Here is a 19,917-nt window from a genome sequence, read left to right on the forward strand (position 1 = left end):
GCTCGGCCTTCACCCAGATGATATGGAACAATCCAATGGCCCAATGGTTGGGTTCAACGGAACGCCGACATGGCCACTGGGAACAGTAAGCTTGGAGGTGCAGGCTGGCACCAGGAAGATCAAGACAGAATTCACCATCATCGACACACCCTCCCCTTACAACATCATCTTGGGAAAGCCATGGTTGCATGCAATGGGAGTAATTCCCTCAACATTGCATTAACTATTGCGATTTCCAACAGAGCATGGGATAGAGGAAGTCAGAGGCGATCAGCTGCAAGCGAAGAATTGCTCCATGGCAGCAATGAAATCTACCTGTAGCATACGAGAGCCAGAAACGACAAAAATTGAAGATGAGGACGTAGAAGTCCTAGAAGACGTCGGCAAGGAGCCAGCTGAAAAGAGCGAAGAGGCACTGAAGAAAATCCTCGTCCAGGATGGGGATAAAGAACGCTTCTTTCTTCTCAGCTCGGGCTTAGCCGAAGAAGAGGAAAAAGAATTGGAAGCTTTTTTGAGAACAAATATTGAGGTGTTCGCTTGGACACCTTACGAAATGCCTAGCATTAACCCCGAGGTCACTTACCACAAACTGAATGTTGACAAGTCAGCCAAACCTGTAATTCAACGAGCCAGAAGACCGACGTTGATGCACGTCGAAGCAGTAGAGGAAGAAGTAGACAGACTTCTGAAGGCCAGGGCCATTAGAGAAGTACACTACCCGACATGGCTATCCAATACAGTGGTGGTAAAGAAGAAGAACGGTAAATGAAGGGTCTACATAGACTTCACCAGCCTCAACAAAGCCTATCCCAAAGACAACTTTCCTCTACCCAAGATTGACCAGCTAGTAGATGCCAGTTCAGGGCATGGAAGAATGAGCTTCCTAGACGTCTATAAGGGGTACCACCAGATAGCCATGTACCCCCCAAACGAAAAGAAAATCGCGTTCATCACCCCAAAAGGCCTGTACTGTTACAGAGTAATGCCTTTCGGGTTGAAAAACGCAGGAGCAACTTACCAAAGGCTGGTAACCAAAATGTGCAAACACCTGATTGGCCGAACAGTAAAAGTCTACATCGACGACATTATCATTAAGACCAAGGAGCCTGAGGGTCATCTTGCCGATCTAAAAACAGTCTTTGAAATCCTTAAAGCATATCGGCCCCGACTCAATGCATCGAAGTATGCATTTGGAGTTGGATCTGGTAAGTTTTTAGGATACCAGGTGACTAGAAGGGGCATCGAGGCCAACCTAGATCAAATCAAGGCCATCTTGGAGTTAAAGAGCCTGACGTTGGCAAAACAGGTACAGATACTAACTGGAAGGGCCGCAGCCCTGAACAGATTCATCAGCAGAAGCTCAGATAAGTGCAGACCTTTCTTCAACTTGGTGAAGAAAGCCACAGACTTCCTGTGAACAGAAGAATGCGAAACCGCTTTGGCTGACCTGAAGAAGTACTTGACCACAGCTCCAATTCTTTCAAATCCAGAACCTGGGGAGGAGTTGTTCCTGTACTTAGCCGTTTCAGAACATGCGATAAGTGCAGTACTAATCCGAGAAGAAAAAGGGAGCAAAGGGCTGTTTACTATGTAAGCAAAACCCTAACCGACGCAGAAACGAGGTATCTACCCTTAGAGAAATTGGCACTAGCTTTAGTAATGGCATCAAAGAAGTTGAACCATTACTTCCAGGCCCATAAAATTGTGGTACTAACAGAGCACCCCTTGAAGTTCTCACTGCGACAAGGAGACCTGACAAGAAGAATAGCCAGGTGGGCAGTCACCCTAGGCCAGTATGACCTGGAGTACAGGCCAAGGACAACAATTAAAGGCCAGGTTCTGGCCGACTTCGTGGCAGAGTTCACGCCAGAATCCATCGAACATCGGGCTCCGTTGAGCCAGGATGAACGATGTCCAGACAAGCAAAGAGAAACCCAAGCAAAGGCGAAAGAACAAAAGAAAGAAGAAAAACTCAGACCCTGCAGCATTTACATCGGCGACTCCTTTCGACTGTTCGTTGATGGGAGTTCAAACCGACAGGGAGCAGAGGCAGGAGTAGTATTGATATCCCCAGATGGGCAGGTACTAGAACAGTCAATTCGTTTGGGGTTCAAGGCCTCAAACAATGAAACAGAGTATGAAGCACTCATTGCAGGACTGAAGTTGGCAGCAGCAGTGCAAGCAGATGAGGTAATAGTTTTTTGTGATTCACAACTGATAGTTAACCAGACAACAGGCGAGTTTGCAGCCCGAGATGAACGAATGTCGGCCTACGCAAAGGAAGTCATCAGACTGTTAGCCTTGTTTCAGAACTGCCGACTACTTCAGGTAAGCCGAGATGATAACAGCCACGCCGATGCGTTGGCCAACCTAGCTAGTGCAGTATAACCTGGAAAAGTAAGGACAATAATGATTGACTACTTGTCGGGCCCGAGCATTGAACCAGTAACCACAGAGCATGAAGCAATGTGCGTAGACATGGGACCAAGCTGGATGGACGCAATTGTTGCGTTCCTAAAACAAGGAAAGCTGCCAGATGACTGCAAGGAGGCACACAAGATCAGATTGAAGTCGGCAAGATTCAGTCTGACAGCAGAAGGACATCTCTACAGAAGGTCTTTCACTGGACCCCTTTTAAGGTGCGTACATCCTTTAGAAGTTGAAGATTTTTTATATGAAATTCATGAAGGAATTTGTGGAAGCCACGCCGGGGGCAGATCACTCGCCCATAGGACCATTACCCAGGGGTATTGGTGGCCTTACATGCAAAAAGATGCAGAAACCTACGTGAAGAAGTGTGAACAATGCCAAATGTTTGCACCTTTGATATACTAGCTAGCTGCTGACCTGAACCCTGTATCCAGTCCTTGGCCATTTGCCCAATGGGGCATGGATCTCGTTGGGCAATTACCCCAAGCAACTGGACAAAGAAAGTACTTGCCGGTAGCAACGGACTACTTCACAAAATGGATAAAAGCTGAACCTCTTGCCAAGATCCAAGACGTGGACATGAAGAACTTCATTTGGAAAAACATTATCACCAGGTTTGGGATTCCAAGAGCAATTGTTGCAGACAATGGAACTCAATTTGACAGTAAGCTAATCAAGAACTTCTGTGCAAAGTTCAAGATCAAGAACTACTTTCCAACCCTAAGCTTTCCACAAAGCAATGGACAAGCAGAAGCATCCAACAAAGTAATTCTGGATGGAATAAAGAAGAAGCTGCAGGCAGCAAAAGGCAAATGGGTAGACGAATTGCCCAATGTACTCTGGGCATATCGGACTACGCCGAGAAGATCAACAGGGGAATCCCCCTTCGCCATGGCTTATGGCACAGAAGCAGTCATTCCGCTGGAGATCGACATCCCAGGAATCAGAACCTAGGGAGTAAAGAACGGGACTAATGATGTACTCTTAGCCCGAGATCTGGATCTTTTAGAAGAAAGAAGAGAGAAAGCTGCAATCCAGCGCGCAGCATACCAGCAGCAACTTGCAAAAGCTTAAAACAAAAAGGTCAATCCAAGAGAATTTCAAATTGGTGACCTTATCCTAAGAAAAGTCGTCGGCAACAAGAAGGATCCCAGAGAGGGCAAGCTTGGCCCAAATTGGGAAGGACCCTATAGAATCATCTCAGTACTGGGTAATGGGGCATAGCGGCTTGAAGATAATGAGGGCAAAAAGTTGCCAAGACCTTAGAACACTTGTAATTTGAAATTTTTCTATCATTAGAATTTCTTTGTTCCTTTGCCATTCGCCGAAGCAAATAAATATAGATTCAACTAGTTCTCTTTTCAAAATACTTGACATTATCTCTAGAATACATGCATAATGAGAACCCAAGTGGAACTCAGGTTCACATTAGGGGGCAGAGAGAAGAAGAAAGTAGAATATGTTTAACACTTGTTGAAATTTGTGGACAATTTACAAGTTAAGTTAAACCGAAATCATTATTTAACACTTGTTGAAATTTGTGGACAATTTACAAGCTGAGTTAAACCGAAATCATTATTTAACACTTGTTAAAATTTGTGGACAATTTACAAGTTCAAGTTAAACCGAAATCATTGTTTAACACTTGTTGAAATTTGTGGACAATTTACAAGTTAAGTTAAACCGAAATCATTGTTTAACACTTGTTAAAATTTGTAGACAATTTACAAGTTGAAGTTAAACCGAAATCATTGTTTAAACACTTGTTGAAATTTGTGGACAATTTACAAGTTGAAGTTAAATCCAAATTATTGTTTAAACACTTGTTGAAATTTGTAGTAATTTACAAGTTGAGTTAAAATAATATGATGTTCCACACTTGTTAAAAGTTTACAAGTTAAGTTAAACCAAGATGTTTGGCTATCCGAGGTGTGTCACCCTGAGAAGATTGCACAAAGAAGGAAGAGTATGTTAAAGACATGCAGAATATTCTAAGTATAGAATCACGCAAAAACAGTCAAAAGAAGACAAAAGTACAAGCACTCAGTGAAGAAAAGCTGTATCAGCATTCAACAAAAAGAGGGCACATCGGCCATACAAAGAGCTTACATTATCTCAAAAAGAAAATTCGAAATACAAGAAACAAAAAGACATGAAAACTAAGATTCCTCAGCATCGGCAGTGAGCTTGGTTGGGACCTCGGAAGGCTGTTGAGAAGCCACCTCGGCCACCTTTTCTGCCGCAAGCTCAACATCAATTTCTTACAAAGTTTCGTCAAGGCTCTTATCGGTAATGGTGACATCGACTAATGCCCTCTCAGGAGCAGCGTCTCTGGGAACCTCATCACCTTCCTCATCTTGAGTCAAGTCTAGGACTTGCTCATTCTGAGGAGGAGACTTGGCCCCAGCAGCATCTTTTGATTTCGTCACTAAAACTTCCTCCCCGGCCTCCTCCTCAGATTCAGAGTCACTGACAGATTGAGCTAGAGTTGGAGTTGGGGCTAGAGGGAATGGAAGACGAATGAGGTCGAAATTTCTGAAGAGCGAGTCCTCGGGGACATTAAGCTTCTTTAGACGAGACATCCAACCATGGGTGAAACCCTGGTTGCATGCCTGCTTCACTTGAATTTCATAAGCCTCCGTGACGTCGGCCATACCTTGAGCATATGCCTTCTCATCGGTGTCCTTGATTTCAGCCTCTTTGGTGGCCAAGGCTTCTTGAAGCTCTTTTTCGGCTTGGGCCGTCTTCTCCTTGGCCTCTTTTCTTTGAGACTCAGAAACCTTTCTGATGGCTTCGGCAGATTCAGTCTTCTCTTCGGCGTCAGTTTGGGCTTTGATTGCAGCCTCGGCTTGGTCCTCCAACTTTTTCATCTTTGATTGTAAACTCTTGTTGGCTTTTTGAAGAGCAGAGAACTCCTTCTTCATCTCGGCCAACTTCTCTCGATTTTCGAAAGATTGAATAGAGAAAGAATGGGCATGCTGGATAGCCTGAAAAAACACAAAACAAAAGTTATTAGAAAATTTCTAAGTATGAGAAAGAAGGAAAAAAGTACCAGATGAAAGATACTTACTTGAACAGAACGTTGAAGCATCAAAGCGTAGTTTTCGTACTCGCTCATCTCGGCGTTTCGATTAAGATCGCCGGGGAGGAGCAGAGCAGTACTGAGGGCTACGCCGATGTTGATGTCGTCAGCACTGTCGTTAGCCATGACTGGCTTATCTTTCAGAGTAATTTTTGGAGCCCGGGGGACATCATTCTTTTTAGACCCCGAGGTGGTCGCAAAAGATGACCTCGGCTTTTTTGATTTTGGGGATTCTGATGGCTGGGCTTCAGAACGCCTCTTCCCAGCAGAGGGTTGAGATTTGTCACTCTCAGCCAACTTGGAGATCGGCAAAGTATCCACAGACTCAATCTGAGTTACCTTAGGCTTTAGTTGAGCCTTTTTTATCCTTTTTGGCTTTGGAGGCCGGGTTGGAACTGGCTGAGCGTCAACGTCGGTTGGAATGCTAGCCAGAAGATCTTTTGCAATTGGTTTTGGACGACCCATCTCGACAGTAGAAACTGTTCGGCATCGACGGCGGCGGCGTTGTGATATTGGAATCAAGTATGGAGCCGAGGTTGATGGCTGATCAACTGGATCGGAAGTTGACCCTTGATCTGTCCGAGATGTGGACGCAGTCTGTGGAGTTGTGGCGGAAGGTAGAGAAAGGCTTTTCTTCTTCCTCTCAGGGACGTCGGGCGGAGCTGACTTATATGTTGGGATAAAGTTGAGAAGCAAAGGCGCCTTCCGTTTGTGAACCGGAAGGTTCAGTAGCTTCTTCAAATCCTTGCTGGGGAGGAAGGATTGACGAAAGTTCTTTGGAGGCTGAGGAAGAACTGCAAAACAGCACAGACATTAGAACAGGATATTGAAAACTTTATGCAAGAAGATAAGAAAACTTATGAAGGGTGGCCCTTACCAGCTCCTTCCCCGAGAACTGTTCGGCTTGAGGGATAAAGATGGAGGTCATCGTTTGGCTGAAACTCCCAATAGCCCGAGATGATGAAGTAATCGTCTCCAGCTCCCTTGTTGGAGTCTGGGAGGTCGGCTACGATTTTATATTCAGTGGATCTCGGCTTGAGGTAATAGACATAGTCCGTGTCTTTTCTAAGGCGACACATGGTATAACAGTACTGGAAATCGGCAAACGTAATCCTGGCATTCTCTTATTTGACTAAAGCTATTGTACTAGTAATAACTCGGTAAGAATTGATATCGAGTTGCATTGGGTTCAACTTATAGAAGTGAAGGATTTGACGGAAAAAATAGTCAAGTAGAAACCGAAGTCCACACTCAATAAAGACAACCACAGGGAAGGGCATGGAGTTATCTGTAGGCATGATGGAGTCATCATCCCTAACCAACCTCAGATTGACATCGACTGGGATTTCAAACTCTTGCCTAAAAAATTCTAGCTTTGAGGGGGTGTCTACCCGATGTTTCCACATACCCATGATATCAGGATAACTAAAGGTATTGGATTTCAGAAAGAAGATGTTTCAAAAAGGGTTATTGGGACCTCGGCAAAAACCTAGGTTTGAGCTGGTGCAGAAATTTGTAAGGGATGTTTCAGTTTTGCCCTAAATTCTGGGTTTTACAGACAAATCCCAAACCTAAGTCTATGGAAACAAAGTTGAAGGTACGAATCTGGAAAAGACACAAAAAACAGAAAACAAGAACGGAGTTTCAGAATCAAGAACAGAGATGGTCTATCAAGAGCATAAAGAATACAAGAAGTATAGGGCCAAGAACAGTGGCAAAATATAGGGAAGTGGTGAAGCAGTGCGTGTGTTCAAGATATGGACAAGGGCAAAATCGTGGAAAAAACACATTCAGATGTATGATTCACAAGATCGAATGTTTAAGCAAAGCAGTAATGGCAACAAGTTCAAGAAAAAATTAAGAAACTGAAATAAGAAGGAATAGTGTATTACCAGAGAAAGAACGAAGCTAGTGTTAAACGTTGCCGAGGTCAGACGACGGTGGCAGACCAGAGAATCAACATGAACCTAGTCGAAGAAAGCAAACGCCGGTGGCTGCAGAACTTTGGAAGCTTGAGCAATGGAGGATTTCAAAGGGTAAAGCAAGAAAGAGAGAGAAAGAGCTTCAGACGCGAAAGAGTAAAGTGAAAAGACGAAGGAAAAGAAAGAGTTTTTGATTAAACTTGAAATGGCGGCAAAAAAGGAAATTAATAATTCTAGAAAAACGAATCCGTCAAGCGGCGCATACAGGCGCAAAAACGATCTACAAGCACGTCCGGAGTACGATCCAGTAAGAAGAAGACGCGTGGCTGAAACAGTTGAGTTGTTTGTGCACGACAGCTCACAAAATTCTTGATCTTTAAGAAGACATATCGACCTACGATGATGATCTCGGATTAACCCGATGAATTAGCATGAGGTACTGATATAGGTTCCATCACCTTAGAATGCCGAGGTAATAGAACCTAGGAGACAGTTGTGGAGATATATTTTTGAGTACCAACACGTGGCAAGGTAACGCCGACGTGTCAGCCGAGGTGCCACGTGTCCTGGTCGTTATGCCGAGGTCATCTCGGTTAGGCCGAGGTTATCTCCGAAGATATCGGAATTCGAGATAAGCGGATAAGAGATAAGGGACGAGTCCTAGAATAAAGAAGAGACTTAGCCCAGATAAGGATAAAGCTCTTAGAGAGTTTATCTTTATCTCTTGAGGAGTCCAAAGTAAGTACTGAAGAGGAATCCATAGAAGTCAGGCTTCTATTGGGATTAGAATTGAGGTAACTATAAAAGAAAGACACCCCCATGGGCCTAAGGTACGCAATTTATATTGTGTAGTGAGTTAAGCACTTTTGATTATCTTTGAGAGATATACTGACTTGATCGTCGGAGTGCCCCCGGGTGGACGAACCACTGCCGGAATCTTCTCTTTCTGTTACAGGTTAGCCAGGTGTCATCTATGCTGCCAGTGTTCTCCAGCTGAATACTGAGTTGGGCAGTGTGATCAGAAAATCACTCACACACGTCTAGAAAAACTAGTTGAAAGATCACTTACAAATACCTAATTTTAGTTGAGAGTGGTAGAAAGACATTTCACAAAATCAAATACATCTAAAACAATAATTGAGAGAATCACTGTCCACGAAACAGAATTAAAGATGTCCAATTTTATGTTTAGGTTTGGATTACAGAGAATAATGATTTATGACATTGACACTTTCAGTAAATTAAATATTTAGATTTTATTCACTCATTAACCTATTAAATATTGAGCTTATAAATAAGTAAATCAAATTAAAATCATTAATTTAAAAAAAGGAAATTTTTTTAAAGTCCTTAATAATAATAATAATAATAATTTAAAGGATAAAGGACACTAAAAAAATGGATGATGCATCAGGTCCCTCAACTAGAACGCACGCATTTTTAATTCTCTCTTGGACCAAAATACCTTTCACAAATCAACTGAGAACACTCAACTGGATTCCGACGACTGAGTTCCATTCCAAACATCCAACCATCGTCACGAGCAAGAGAACGGGAGAATTAGGGTTTCACAATCATCTTCACTATCGATATTAGGGTTTCATTATCTTCTGCGAAAATCTTTTCCATTCCTTCCTCACAAATTTCTTTGACCCATTTTCACTATTCATCGTCATTTGAGTTCATCTTCATCTCAGGACATATCAGTTCGTAATTAGGGTTTTATCATAACTGGTAAATTTTCTATAATCCAACAAGTTTTTCTCTGGAAACACAGTTACTAGACCCACCCAGTCCAGATTTTGTGGATCCAAAAAGGGCCCACTAAGATGAACTTCGGACCCTCTCATGTCCTTTGTTTAAAGTCACCCTCTTTAACACAACAATGATGATTGTCTCTAATATCATGATAGGGAAGTGCTATACCCTACCACAAAATATATAATTTTATCATCAAATTGTATAATATTAGTTATACAAAAGTATTTAAAATTGATATAATAAAACATCAATATTTAAAATTGCTATAATAAAATAATTAAAATTTTGTAATCGATATTACAAAAGTTTATAACTTAATTATGATATTTTTTTTGTTACGTTAATTTATGGCAAATTTACACATTTTGTGATTAATATTACGAAATTTTATAATAAAGTTACACATTTTGTGGTAAAAAAAAAAAAAGTTTTAGAAAACAGGAATGATTTAAATAGAGAATCTTTATTTCATCTTTTACCTCTCTATGTAGATCATCTAGAACGAAAAATTGATTGATCGGATAATCGTAATTATAAATATTCTTATATTTATTTTTGAAAAAACAGATGACAATAATTATTTTAAATATATACTACTTATTTTTTTAAGAATAATTATAATAAAATTATGTGATTATGATTTTCATATCAATCTAATAATTTCATCATATTGTCAAAAAATGAGTGTAAAAGATAAATTAAAAAATATAGCATATGATGAAATTATGTAGTTAGGATTATCATGATAATTTGATTTTTTTAATTTGATTAATTAATTAATTTATTTATTTTTGAATGCTTTTACTGTGCATGAAGATAAAAGCTGCAGGACTCCAATCATCTTAATGGGTCCTAATTGGACTAGAAACCAACCGCTTCACCCGAATTTTTTATTTATTTTTTATTTTTTTTGAGAAAGTGATAAATTAATAACAGTAATGATTAAGACCCCCAAATTTAGATTTTTATGACGTCTAAAATGATCTGAACCATTCATGTAAGAGAGAGAGAGGGGGGAAAAAAAATTTGGGGGTCTAACTCATTTTCCAATTAATAAATTAAATTCAAAATTTTAATTTGAATTCAAATTATTTTAAATTTTATGAGTTTTGGACTCAATTTAGAAAATATAATGTTTAACAAATCATAATCTGAGAGCATCTGCATCAGTCTCAACCAATGTAAATTTTGGTTAAATATAGTTAATAAATTATAAAATTCTTACTCCATCAGTCTCAACATATTATTCTAAACTAACTTTTGGTTAACTTTACTATAGTATATCACTACATGTAAAGATACACTGTTCACAAGGTATATAATATTTTATCATTTATTGACCTGACATCTTGTCTGTCATCCGGCCAGACATCCTGCTAGACAATCAGCTACTGCACAATTTTTTATTTTATTTTATAGGAATATGAAACTGTATAGATATATCCTAAACACTTTCGATGTCTGGGCAGAAAACTGCTACTGGGCGCAATTGTTTTATTTTTTTTTTAATATGAAACTGCATATATATAACAATACAAAATTAACTTCTCCTATACTACTTTGATTGTTTTTTAACAATACAAAATAAATATTTTATAAAATTTAATTTTAGAATAGAAGATCTGATATAGTATGTACATACAAAAAATCTAGCTGCAATAGAAACGTAATTTTTTAGTTATAATTTGACTCAAAATTTATTGAGGCTGATGTACATGCTCTAACACATTCATAAGTCTTTGATTCGTTATTCAAAATTTTGAAAGTAGAATAAATTTCATAAATATTTGATTCATCAATTTTTTTTTTCAATCAGGAAGAAAATCCTTATTATAAAACCAGTAAAAGATGAGTTTTTTTTTTTAAATCAGGAAGAAAATTTCAGCAAACTGGCTCCGTTTCTCACCTTCTCGGAAATTGAATGCGACAAAGGATGACTCAGGGAATGCTTCATGTAATTCAATAATGATCTCATGCAAATAGAGTTGATACAACCCATTGGGCAAAACTTCAGTCGAAAAGCAAGAGTCAAAAACTGCAAAAATACAAATACACCATAAAACCACCAAAAATAACATAAAAATCAGCGTGTATTTTTGACAGAGAAGGAAAAGGGCACCCACGAGTTTTTTAAGGGTCAAACTGACCAAACACCCCAAAAAAAGAGTCTAACCTTCAAGCAGTATCTGCTCCAATGTAGGACAAATACAAGGCGCACACATTTTTCCTTTTTTAAGAAGTAAAAGAACCTAATTTGGGCAATAAAAAAAAATCTATTTTTCAAGTGTGACAAAACATATATAATTGACATGCCACATATACATATTTATATATATAATTCAAACCCAAGAGAGTGACCACTGAAAGCATCAATGCCATCCAAGACATGCCTCTCATAGCAAGCAACGAGAGAAACTTTCATAGTTCGACTAGAACCATATTGTGTATACCGTCACAATAAAGCAATTCAGTTCCTCTATGTGTATATAAATTCCCACACAAACAGAGTGCCAGACTCTGACAGTTGAAGTTGGAGAAGAGCAGTGGCTTCATGGCTTCTTCTCTGCCAAATTGTCCGCTGTTTGTGTTTGCCGCCAAGTATTTACTCAAGCACGGGGGACAGTTGTGTGAGACACAGCAGTTTCTTTGGAGGGAAAGTAGTTTTAAATCAAGGTGTTGGGTACTCTGTTATTCTTGGATTCGGGGCCTTCTTTGCTGTCTTCACGTCCTTCCTGTTATTACCCCCTTCCTATCTCTACACTGTATTATTATTCAAAGGGTTCACACTTGTAATTAGTGGCAATATTGAATAAACCCACTATTTGGGGAATTGTGTCTCATAAAATGGGTGTATTGAGAAATTTTGTGGGTTTATTTAGAATTATCCAGAATCTTGTTGAAAAGTTTTAGCCATTGGAATCCTAAAAAATCCGTTCATAAAATCTTCTCCTACCCCATGGAGTTGCACTTATTTTTCATCCTACCTCAAACGAGCTTGGATTAAAATACTACATTCATCCTGACTACATGATACTTTTAAAAAAAAAAAAAATTCCATATCCCTCACTAGCATTTTTTTGTTCTCCTCTTCACATATATATTTTATTTCCCTTTCAAATTCCATTGTGTTGTATCGATCTTTTGAATTTTTTTTTAAGTACTGATGAAAATTTTCAAAAAAAATACCCAGAATGCATGCAATAGTATGATATCCTAGCCGCATTCTATGCACTTTTGTGAAAAAATTTATGTCGCATTTATTGATTCTCTTTTGACACATTTACTTTCCCCGTCAAAATTCATTGCAAGGTATTGATCTAATTTTCATTCTTGGTTTCTTTTGAACAATTTATTTAATTTTTTTTTCCTTCATGACAGTGTTAGGGTTTCAAATGAGCTAGGATCAAAACATCCCAAGGCAGCAAAATACTCAGTCTTTGTAACAGTGACAGAGTCTCTTCTAATAGGGATATTGTTCATGTCAATTATAATGACTACTAGAAACCATTTTGCTGTCATTCTCAGAGAGCAAAGACATGCAAAAAGCTGTTGCTCAATTTGATTTACCTTCTTGCCATTACCATGGCCCTCAACAGTGTTCAACCTGTTATTTCTGATATTAACCCATTCAAAAACTCAACTCTTGTTCTAATGTTTATAATTTTCCCTTTATTTTTATGAATTTGAAAAGACAAAAAAAAATAGAATTAAAAATTTGTTAATGAGTTTTCTTCAACCATAGGAGAGAATGATGCAGTTCGGTGAATCGACGCAGAAACAAAGCAACAACACACAACAATTTCAGACAAATCTAAGGGTTTCAATTTCCTCCAAACCAATGTTCGATCAAATATGAAATCGCTGTCTCATTTCTCTCTCGAAGTGCGAATTAGTTACTTGGTGAATGAGAGGAGAGATCTGGATTTGTGTAATTTAAACTACAAATCAGTTAAGAAAATAATCAGAAATTAGAAAACGATTTATGGAGAAAATAATCAATTAAGAAAATAATGAGACAAATTAGAAATTATATACGAATGATTTATATATGTAGAGAAAGAGAGTGTAGAGAGAGAGACGATGAATTGAACTCACAAAGAAATCGGAATCAAACGACCTCGCCGTAGAAGAAATCTGCCGCCGGAGATGCGTTCATGTTTCTGAATTGGAGAAACAATGGCTGGTGCTGGTCGGTGGTGGTGCTCGTGTGTCTGTGTGAGATGCCGATTGGGAGAGAGAGAGAGAGAGAGAGAGAGAGAGGTATGAGAACGATGTAAATAGTGATATAAGTTTATAAAATATTTTTGTATTAAACAAAATCTAGATTATAACTACAATTTCTAGTTTATTGGCAATAAAAATAAAAATTTCTCATATCCACTAAAAATTTATAAATATTTAAGAATATCTAGAATTTTGTTTTTATTATTTATAATAAAAATATAATTTCTCTAGAGAATGAGAGGGTTTGGGACCAAAATAGGTATGGATCTAAAATGAGAGGGAGTGTGGCATAAGTTTTTAAATTCTTAAATTCAAATAATTTTCATATACTTAGAAGGAAAATATTTTTTAATTTTCTAAAAAAATCGCTAAATTCAAAAAAAATATAAAATTTAATATTTTACAACATGAAATGTATGTTGTCTTAAGTGCAAATATTTTATGACATTTTTGTATGCCGTGAAAATATACATTTATTTTCACGGCATACGTTTGCATGTCAAAAAAAATCGAATTGAATTTTTTTTTTTTTTAAAAGAAGTTTTCACGACATTCATTAGCATATCGTGTAAAGTTATAATATTTTACAACATGAAATGTATATCGTCTTAAGTACAAATATTTTACGACATATTTTTGTAAGTCATGAAAACATATATTTTTTACGACATACTTTTGTATGCCATAAATATATGAATTAACGACTTACATAGTATGTATGCTATTATTGACAAAACATTAACGGCTTGCGAAAAAAAAAATGCCATAGAATGTACTAACTACGACATGCATTTAATGCATGCCGTAAACATGATGCCGTAAATAGTTAGTTTTGTTGTAGTGTTAGTACATTTCACACAAAACATGTAAAATGATTTCTTATTATATAATCTATTAAGCAAGCAACATTGACCAAATTAAGTACACAATCCCACTCCAAACCCCTCATAAGGGGGTAGCACAGCGTACGACATTTAGCTCCTCCTTGGAGCAAATATCGCACCTGTGACAAAAAGTAAAGATGGAAAATAATGAACATAAGTCCTGAAGCTTCACATCAGACCTCCAGCAATCACAGAAGTTTTCACAGAAAACACTAAGATCACATATCAAAGTAAACTTGCATAGACTTCTGGCCAATACAGAGTCGCAAATATAGAAAGAAATTCATACCTCTCGAAGAAGCTCTGAAGGAAAACCAGTAGCTTCAAATGATGTTAAAGGAGGGGGTACATTATCTCCCTGATGAAAATTGAAACAAAACACCCTAATCCATTACAACAATATAAACTGCACAACGAAAATATAAAGGAATACATAGTGGAAAATTGAAGGAGATCCTAAAACACCATGGACAATGAAATAATGCCACTTCTGAATTTCCCAAATGCATGTCTAGTGTAAAAGGCATGAGCCAGAAGAATTCCAATAAAGAGCAAGCGAAGTCTGGGGTTGCAACTTAATTAATCATACTGTTGTAAACTAATAAACTACATTTAATTGTAATATTCTATACTGAAAACAAGATTGTTCTACTTGAGAACCTTTCTGTCTTCATAATCATCAAAGAAAGCATCATGAGCGACGACCCAAGGATTCAAATATTGAAAGTAAAATACAGAACCCAATGTTCAATCAAATGGAATGCCTAAGAAGCAAAAATATTGCAGATTATAAGTAAGCAACCTAATGTACAAATATTGTTAGATGCTTACACTAATAGTAATTTCATGCTGACAGCGATAAGATTCGACAGATGGGCCATTTCCAACAGCCAAAAGCCATAACCTCTGCCAGAAGACCCTCCATGTCCAACGCCTATCTCCTCATTAGGAACATTTTGAGAATGATCTGATCCACCTTTCCCACTCTAATGCAAAATAAGAGCAATTAGTTTAGCAAGCCAACAAGAATAGGACCAAACCATCACAGAAGGAAGTGGAAGCATGGACTAATGCATAAATTCTACCAAAGCAAATTAAAGATTTAAAGATAACCCCTCAATTCTTAGCTACACACACTTCATGTTTACCAAAATCGATATTTTCCCAAGCAAGTTTTTCACAACTTGCACCAAACACAACATTTTAGCTGTCTCAAAAGTAGGTGTGACTGCAACCCATTGCAAAACTAAAAATGATGTGATAAATTTAGAACTTTCATTACAACAAGAATTGAAAACCAAACTTGGCAAGGACTTCATAGTGTGGTGTATCCTGGCTTTCATCACAGAACAAAATCCTGTCCAAAACGTCAAACTAAATAAAAATTACTGGCATAAATTCAAGAAATAGACGAACAAGATGTCTAAGGTACTAACATCATCAACCTAGGACTCATTAATAGTCATCGAGGTGACACAAATGTAATGGTTACCCATGCTTTTATGAACAAAGTTTCTAATCCCTTTTGAATTCTTGTGCATAGTTTCCCAAGCAATGATTTCAACAAAATCAAAGCCCGTCCTAGTTCACTTGCCTAGTGTCAGTAAATCAGCTCTATACTGATTCATTTAAAAAATCAACTAGATATATTCATGGAAGCCAAGTGCATCAATATTAAGAGCACTCAATCCACACAAGCACTTCCCAAAAGCCACTGCACAATGTCAATTGAGCCAGTTATGGGTGTTCAAACAGTCAGATGCAATAAATACACCTCATCAAAAAGGGTGACGACAACAACCAAATAAAGAGAGGACGCAAAGGAAACGAAAATTATTAAACTAATAGTATATTATCCACTTAGATGTTAATACATTATTAAAAACTGTGCTGAAGTAAATTAGAATTTATCCAAGTATAGTCCACTAACATAGGTCCTGTACTGTAAAATTTATCCATAAACAACTGGAATTTTTTTTTTTTTTTGAATATATATATGACCACCGTTCAACACCTCAAGCAAAGCAAAATCAGGGCACAAAAGCCTAAATCAAGAATCATCATCCAACTTCCAACCTCCCAACAGGTTGATAGGTTCACAAGTCTAGATATTTCACAAGGTAACCTGAGTGACATCAATAGCAGCACTACTGGTTGACTCTCTGAACAAACTATAAAGACAAAAAAGCAAAGCTTGTAAACATGAGTAGAACACAGACCTGATAACTCCGTGTTCCTGCATCAAGCTTAGACCCACTGTTGCTACCTCCATTATATCTATCGTCATCATCGTTGAAGATACTGTCACAATGTCCATGAGAAGATTGTTCAACTTGAACCGAAGAACTTACAGGTGCTGCAGACAGCTTTTGTGGTGGAGCTGAGCCCGTGTGTGAAGAGGCAGCGGGCTTCTCATACTGAGTGACATTGGTCTCTGGATTCCAGAAGTAAAGATAACCAGTTTTACAATCAACTAGCCCTTTCCAAGGCTTGGGAAGAGTGGGGTCCTCTGGAGCATAACGTGGACCAGCAAAAGAGACGGTTGCAGTAGCCATCATTTAAGAGTTTCAATCTCAAGGATCAGAAGCAGGAAACAGCAATGCACATAAAATTAGATTGGTGATTTTCCCATTTTGGGTTGGGGGAATTTGGCAAGTCTAGGAAGGAAAGAAAACTTGCACTGAACCACAAATGTTAATGTTAACTTTAAAAATATTTTGCGTAAACAATATGAGGATGGTAAACACTAACTCAACAAACAAAATGGCTTACATACAAATCCAGCAGACATTAACTATAGTAAAGGTATCCACAGAGCAGTGAGAAGAGACTTTCAGACTACTAACATGTGAAAAATAAAATGGATTTTAGGGTGACCCAATTGGAAACCACTGCATTTTACAAGTAAATAACCAAGGTCCGCTGCCCAACACTATCCTACAACAAGCAAAATTCAGTATTGAAGCAAACTGAGATAGTTTTGTGTGTGCGCGGAAACGAGAGGCCTTGAGAAGAACTCCAGGCCCAAATTCTAGCTAGTCACCTTTCTCTGGACCACTGCATTGTTCTTCAAAGCTAATCACAAATATGACATGCATACACAGGTCATAGTCGAATTAAAACCCAAAACGTTATGATAAATTTAGACATATTAGTAACAACCAAAGAAACAACCTAACACACGCTTAGATTTAAGGGGAAATAAACCACATCAACAAATACGTATGCATAAACATAAGCATGAATTATAGCATATATTTTTCATGTTACTACAGAAAGTAACAAATTTTGAACCACAAACATATAAGCCTATTTACCACAAGTTTTAAGCTGATTATTGCATTTCTGTATATTGTTTATCATATCACATTGTTTTGGACAGAGATCAGATTGTTTTCTTGTTCATTTGGATCATATTTTCTCAAAAGCAACCCTTTAAATAAGGAAATTTGAAAGAAACAAACATATAAACCTATTTACCTTAGGATTGCTAAAAAAAATAGCAAATTCAAAATTTTCATTGAACGATTAATTAATTTGGTTGTGTTCTAAAAAATTTGCTGTTAGACTAAAGATTTTATCTCTACAAATATCAGAACAACAAACCCCATGAACAGAAATCTGGCATATACTATCTTCCATCACAAATCAAGTTAATTCTGATGGAAGTCACTCCGATTTCACGATCGGATCCAATTCTGCCACGGTATACCATGTTAATTGTTATTCAACAAGAGTTTTCTCCATTCAAGTAAATGAAACAGAAAGTATAATTTCACTAATCCAAATCAAAATCCAAAAACCCTAAACCACCAATCACACAATACAATTTCGACTCGAAATCAAACCAATAAATAGCGAGCATATGAGAACAATACCTTAGCAGAATTGGATCCGATCACGGAATCGGAGTGCCTTCCATTATAATTATCCTGATTGTTGTAGTCCTCGTACGAGCAAACAATGTCATCGGTGGTGGCGAAATCAAACCCTTTCGAAGCAGAGTTGTTACGACCCGATGATCCGGAAGCCATGCTCAAAGTTTAAAAATGCGAGCTTTGATCGAAGCACAGAGAGAGTGAAAAGCTAGGGTTCGCACAGACGACGATAGAGAAAAAGAAGATGTTCGTTTTGATCGATCTTAGCTAACATAACAAGGAGTCTGAATGAATGAAGGAGGGGAGAGAGTTTCATTTCATATACTAATAATTACACCAATGTGCTGAGAAGTTCTTTCTTTCTAAAACAAAAAAAATGGATTGTGAATGGGTGAAGATTGTCTTGCCTCGGAGTTAAAGGAGGGATTTGTCGGAAATTGTTAGTTTTTTTAAAAAAAATTAAAAAAAAAAAAAAAAATATCGGATTCAGCTTGGTTTTATTTTTCAAAAATTATTTTCAAAAATTTAAATTTTTTATTTTTCGTTTTTTTTACTAAATTTTTTTGATATTTTAAATAAATTTTTTAATTTTTAGATATATCTAATATAAATATATTTAAAAAGTATAATATTTGTGAACTTTTTTTTAAAAAAAAATTCTCTAAATACTAAAAATACAAAAAATATATATAAAAATTCGGTATATTTTCATATTTTTGTGTATGTATTAATTTTTAATATTTTTTTACAAATATTTTAATTTTTAGATACATCTAAGTTAGTGCATTTAAAAAAGTAAAAAAATTACTTAAAATTTTAAAAAAAATTTACTAAAAACAAAAAAAAATACAAACAATTGAATCTAGAAAATTAAAATCAAACACAATAATTGAAATTTTTTTTAGTAGCAATTTTCAGGACATGCTAATGCATGTTGTGTAAAGTTATAATATTTTACGACATAAAATATATGTTGTCTTAAGTGCAAATATTTTACGACATATTTTTATATGCCATGAAAATATATTTTTTTACGACATACTTTTGGATGCCACAAAAAAATTGATTTAAATTTTTTTCCAGTAGAAGTTTTCACGACATGCTAATGCATGCCATGTAAAGTTATAATATTTTATGACATGAAATGTGTGTTGTCTTAAGTGCAAATATTTTACGATAGATTTTTGTAAGCCGTAAAAATATACATTTTTTACAACATACTTTTACATGTCATAAATATATGAATTAACGACTTATATGATATGAATACCTTTATTGACAAAATATGAACAGCTTGCAAAAAAAAATGTCATAGAATGTACTAATTACGACATGCATTTAATGCATACCATAAATATAATTCCATAAATAATTAATTTTTTTATAGTAAAAATTAATAATTAATTATTAGATTAACACCTCAAGAGAATTGAACCCCCAATATCTCCTTACAAGTACTTAAGTCTTGCCCCTATGCCACTAAGCTACAAGGCTCTGGGTATGGTCACCAAATACTTGAACCAAGTCACGAATCGAATTATCTATAAACTCATAAAAAAAAGTGGAGCATACTTTGAATAATCTCAACGGATAATATGAAATGAACTTTTGCATATAGCACAATGTACAACTCAAGTTGTGGGCTTTTTCCGCCTGCAAGTCACACACACATATAGCATTAGTGTTACATAAGAAAGAAACTCTCTCATTATTTACATAATAATAAATAGTAATTA

At 36.9% G+C, this 19,917-nt stretch overlaps 2 protein-coding genes across 4 annotated transcripts; both read right to left on the reverse strand.

Moving 5' to 3' along the window:
- Positions 1–4,691: 4,691 nt before the first annotated feature.
- On the reverse strand, positions 4,692–6,322 carry LOC114315986 (uncharacterized). The gene is made up of 2 exons (XM_028262613.2): positions 5,501–6,322; positions 4,692–5,417 (listed from the first exon to the last, which is right to left on the reverse strand). The coding sequence occupies exons 1-2, from the start codon at positions 5,975–5,977 to the stop codon at positions 4,692–4,694; spliced, it is 1,203 nt and encodes a 400-aa protein (XP_028118414.2). The 5' UTR covers positions 5,978–6,322.
- A 4,539-nt stretch (positions 6,323–10,861) lies between these two features.
- On the reverse strand, positions 10,862–18,543 carry LOC145789119 (DEAD-box ATP-dependent RNA helicase 46-like). Of its 3 annotated transcripts, none has more exons than XM_082892287.1 (5): positions 18,182–18,543; positions 16,523–17,378; positions 15,135–15,289; positions 14,593–14,661; positions 10,862–11,230 (listed from the first exon to the last, which is right to left on the reverse strand). In XM_082892287.1, exons 2-4 carry the CDS (start codon positions 16,859–16,861, stop codon positions 14,637–14,639), a joined length of 519 nt encoding a protein of 172 aa, XP_082748413.1. In that variant the 5' UTR covers positions 16,862–17,378; positions 18,182–18,543; the 3' UTR covers positions 10,862–11,230; positions 14,593–14,636. The 3 variants fall into 3 exon arrangements, with proteins under 3 accessions (XP_082748413.1, XP_082748415.1, XP_082748414.1); XM_082892289.1 differs by lacking the exon at positions 10,862–11,230 and adding an exon at positions 11,268–11,955; XM_082892288.1 differs by lacking the exon at positions 10,862–11,230 and adding an exon at positions 14,028–14,422.
- Positions 18,544–19,917: the final 1,374 nt, after the last annotated feature.

Source organism: Camellia sinensis, chromosome 10 (genome assembly GCF_055761805.1).
Source record: "Camellia sinensis isolate YWXY chromosome 10, ASM5576180v1, whole genome shotgun sequence".
Lineage (NCBI taxonomy): Eukaryota > Viridiplantae > Streptophyta > Magnoliopsida > Ericales > Theaceae > Camellia > Camellia sinensis.

Excerpts from the sequence above, each read along its gene's own strand:
- LOC114315986 (XM_028262613.2), bottom strand. The coding sequence starts at position 5,977 with ATGGGTCGTCCAAAACCAATTGCAAAAGATCTTCTGGCTAGCATTCCA. Across the intron at positions 5,418-5,500 it reads TGCTTCAACGTTCTGTTCAA|GCTATCCAGCATGCCCATTC; the intron begins GTAAGTATCTTT and ends GTGTTTTTTCAG.
- LOC145789119 (XM_082892287.1), bottom strand. The coding sequence starts at position 16,861 with ATGATGGCTACTGCAACCGTCTCTTTTGCTGGTCCACGTTATGCTCCA. Across the intron at positions 15,290-16,522 it reads CAGGAACACGGAGTTATCAG|AGTGGGAAAGGTGGATCAGA; the intron begins GTCTGTGTTCTA and ends ATTTTGCATTAG. Across the intron at positions 14,662-15,134 it reads AGCATGAAATTACTATTAGT|GGAGATAATGTACCCCCTCC; the intron begins GTAAGCATCTAA and ends AATTTTCATCAG.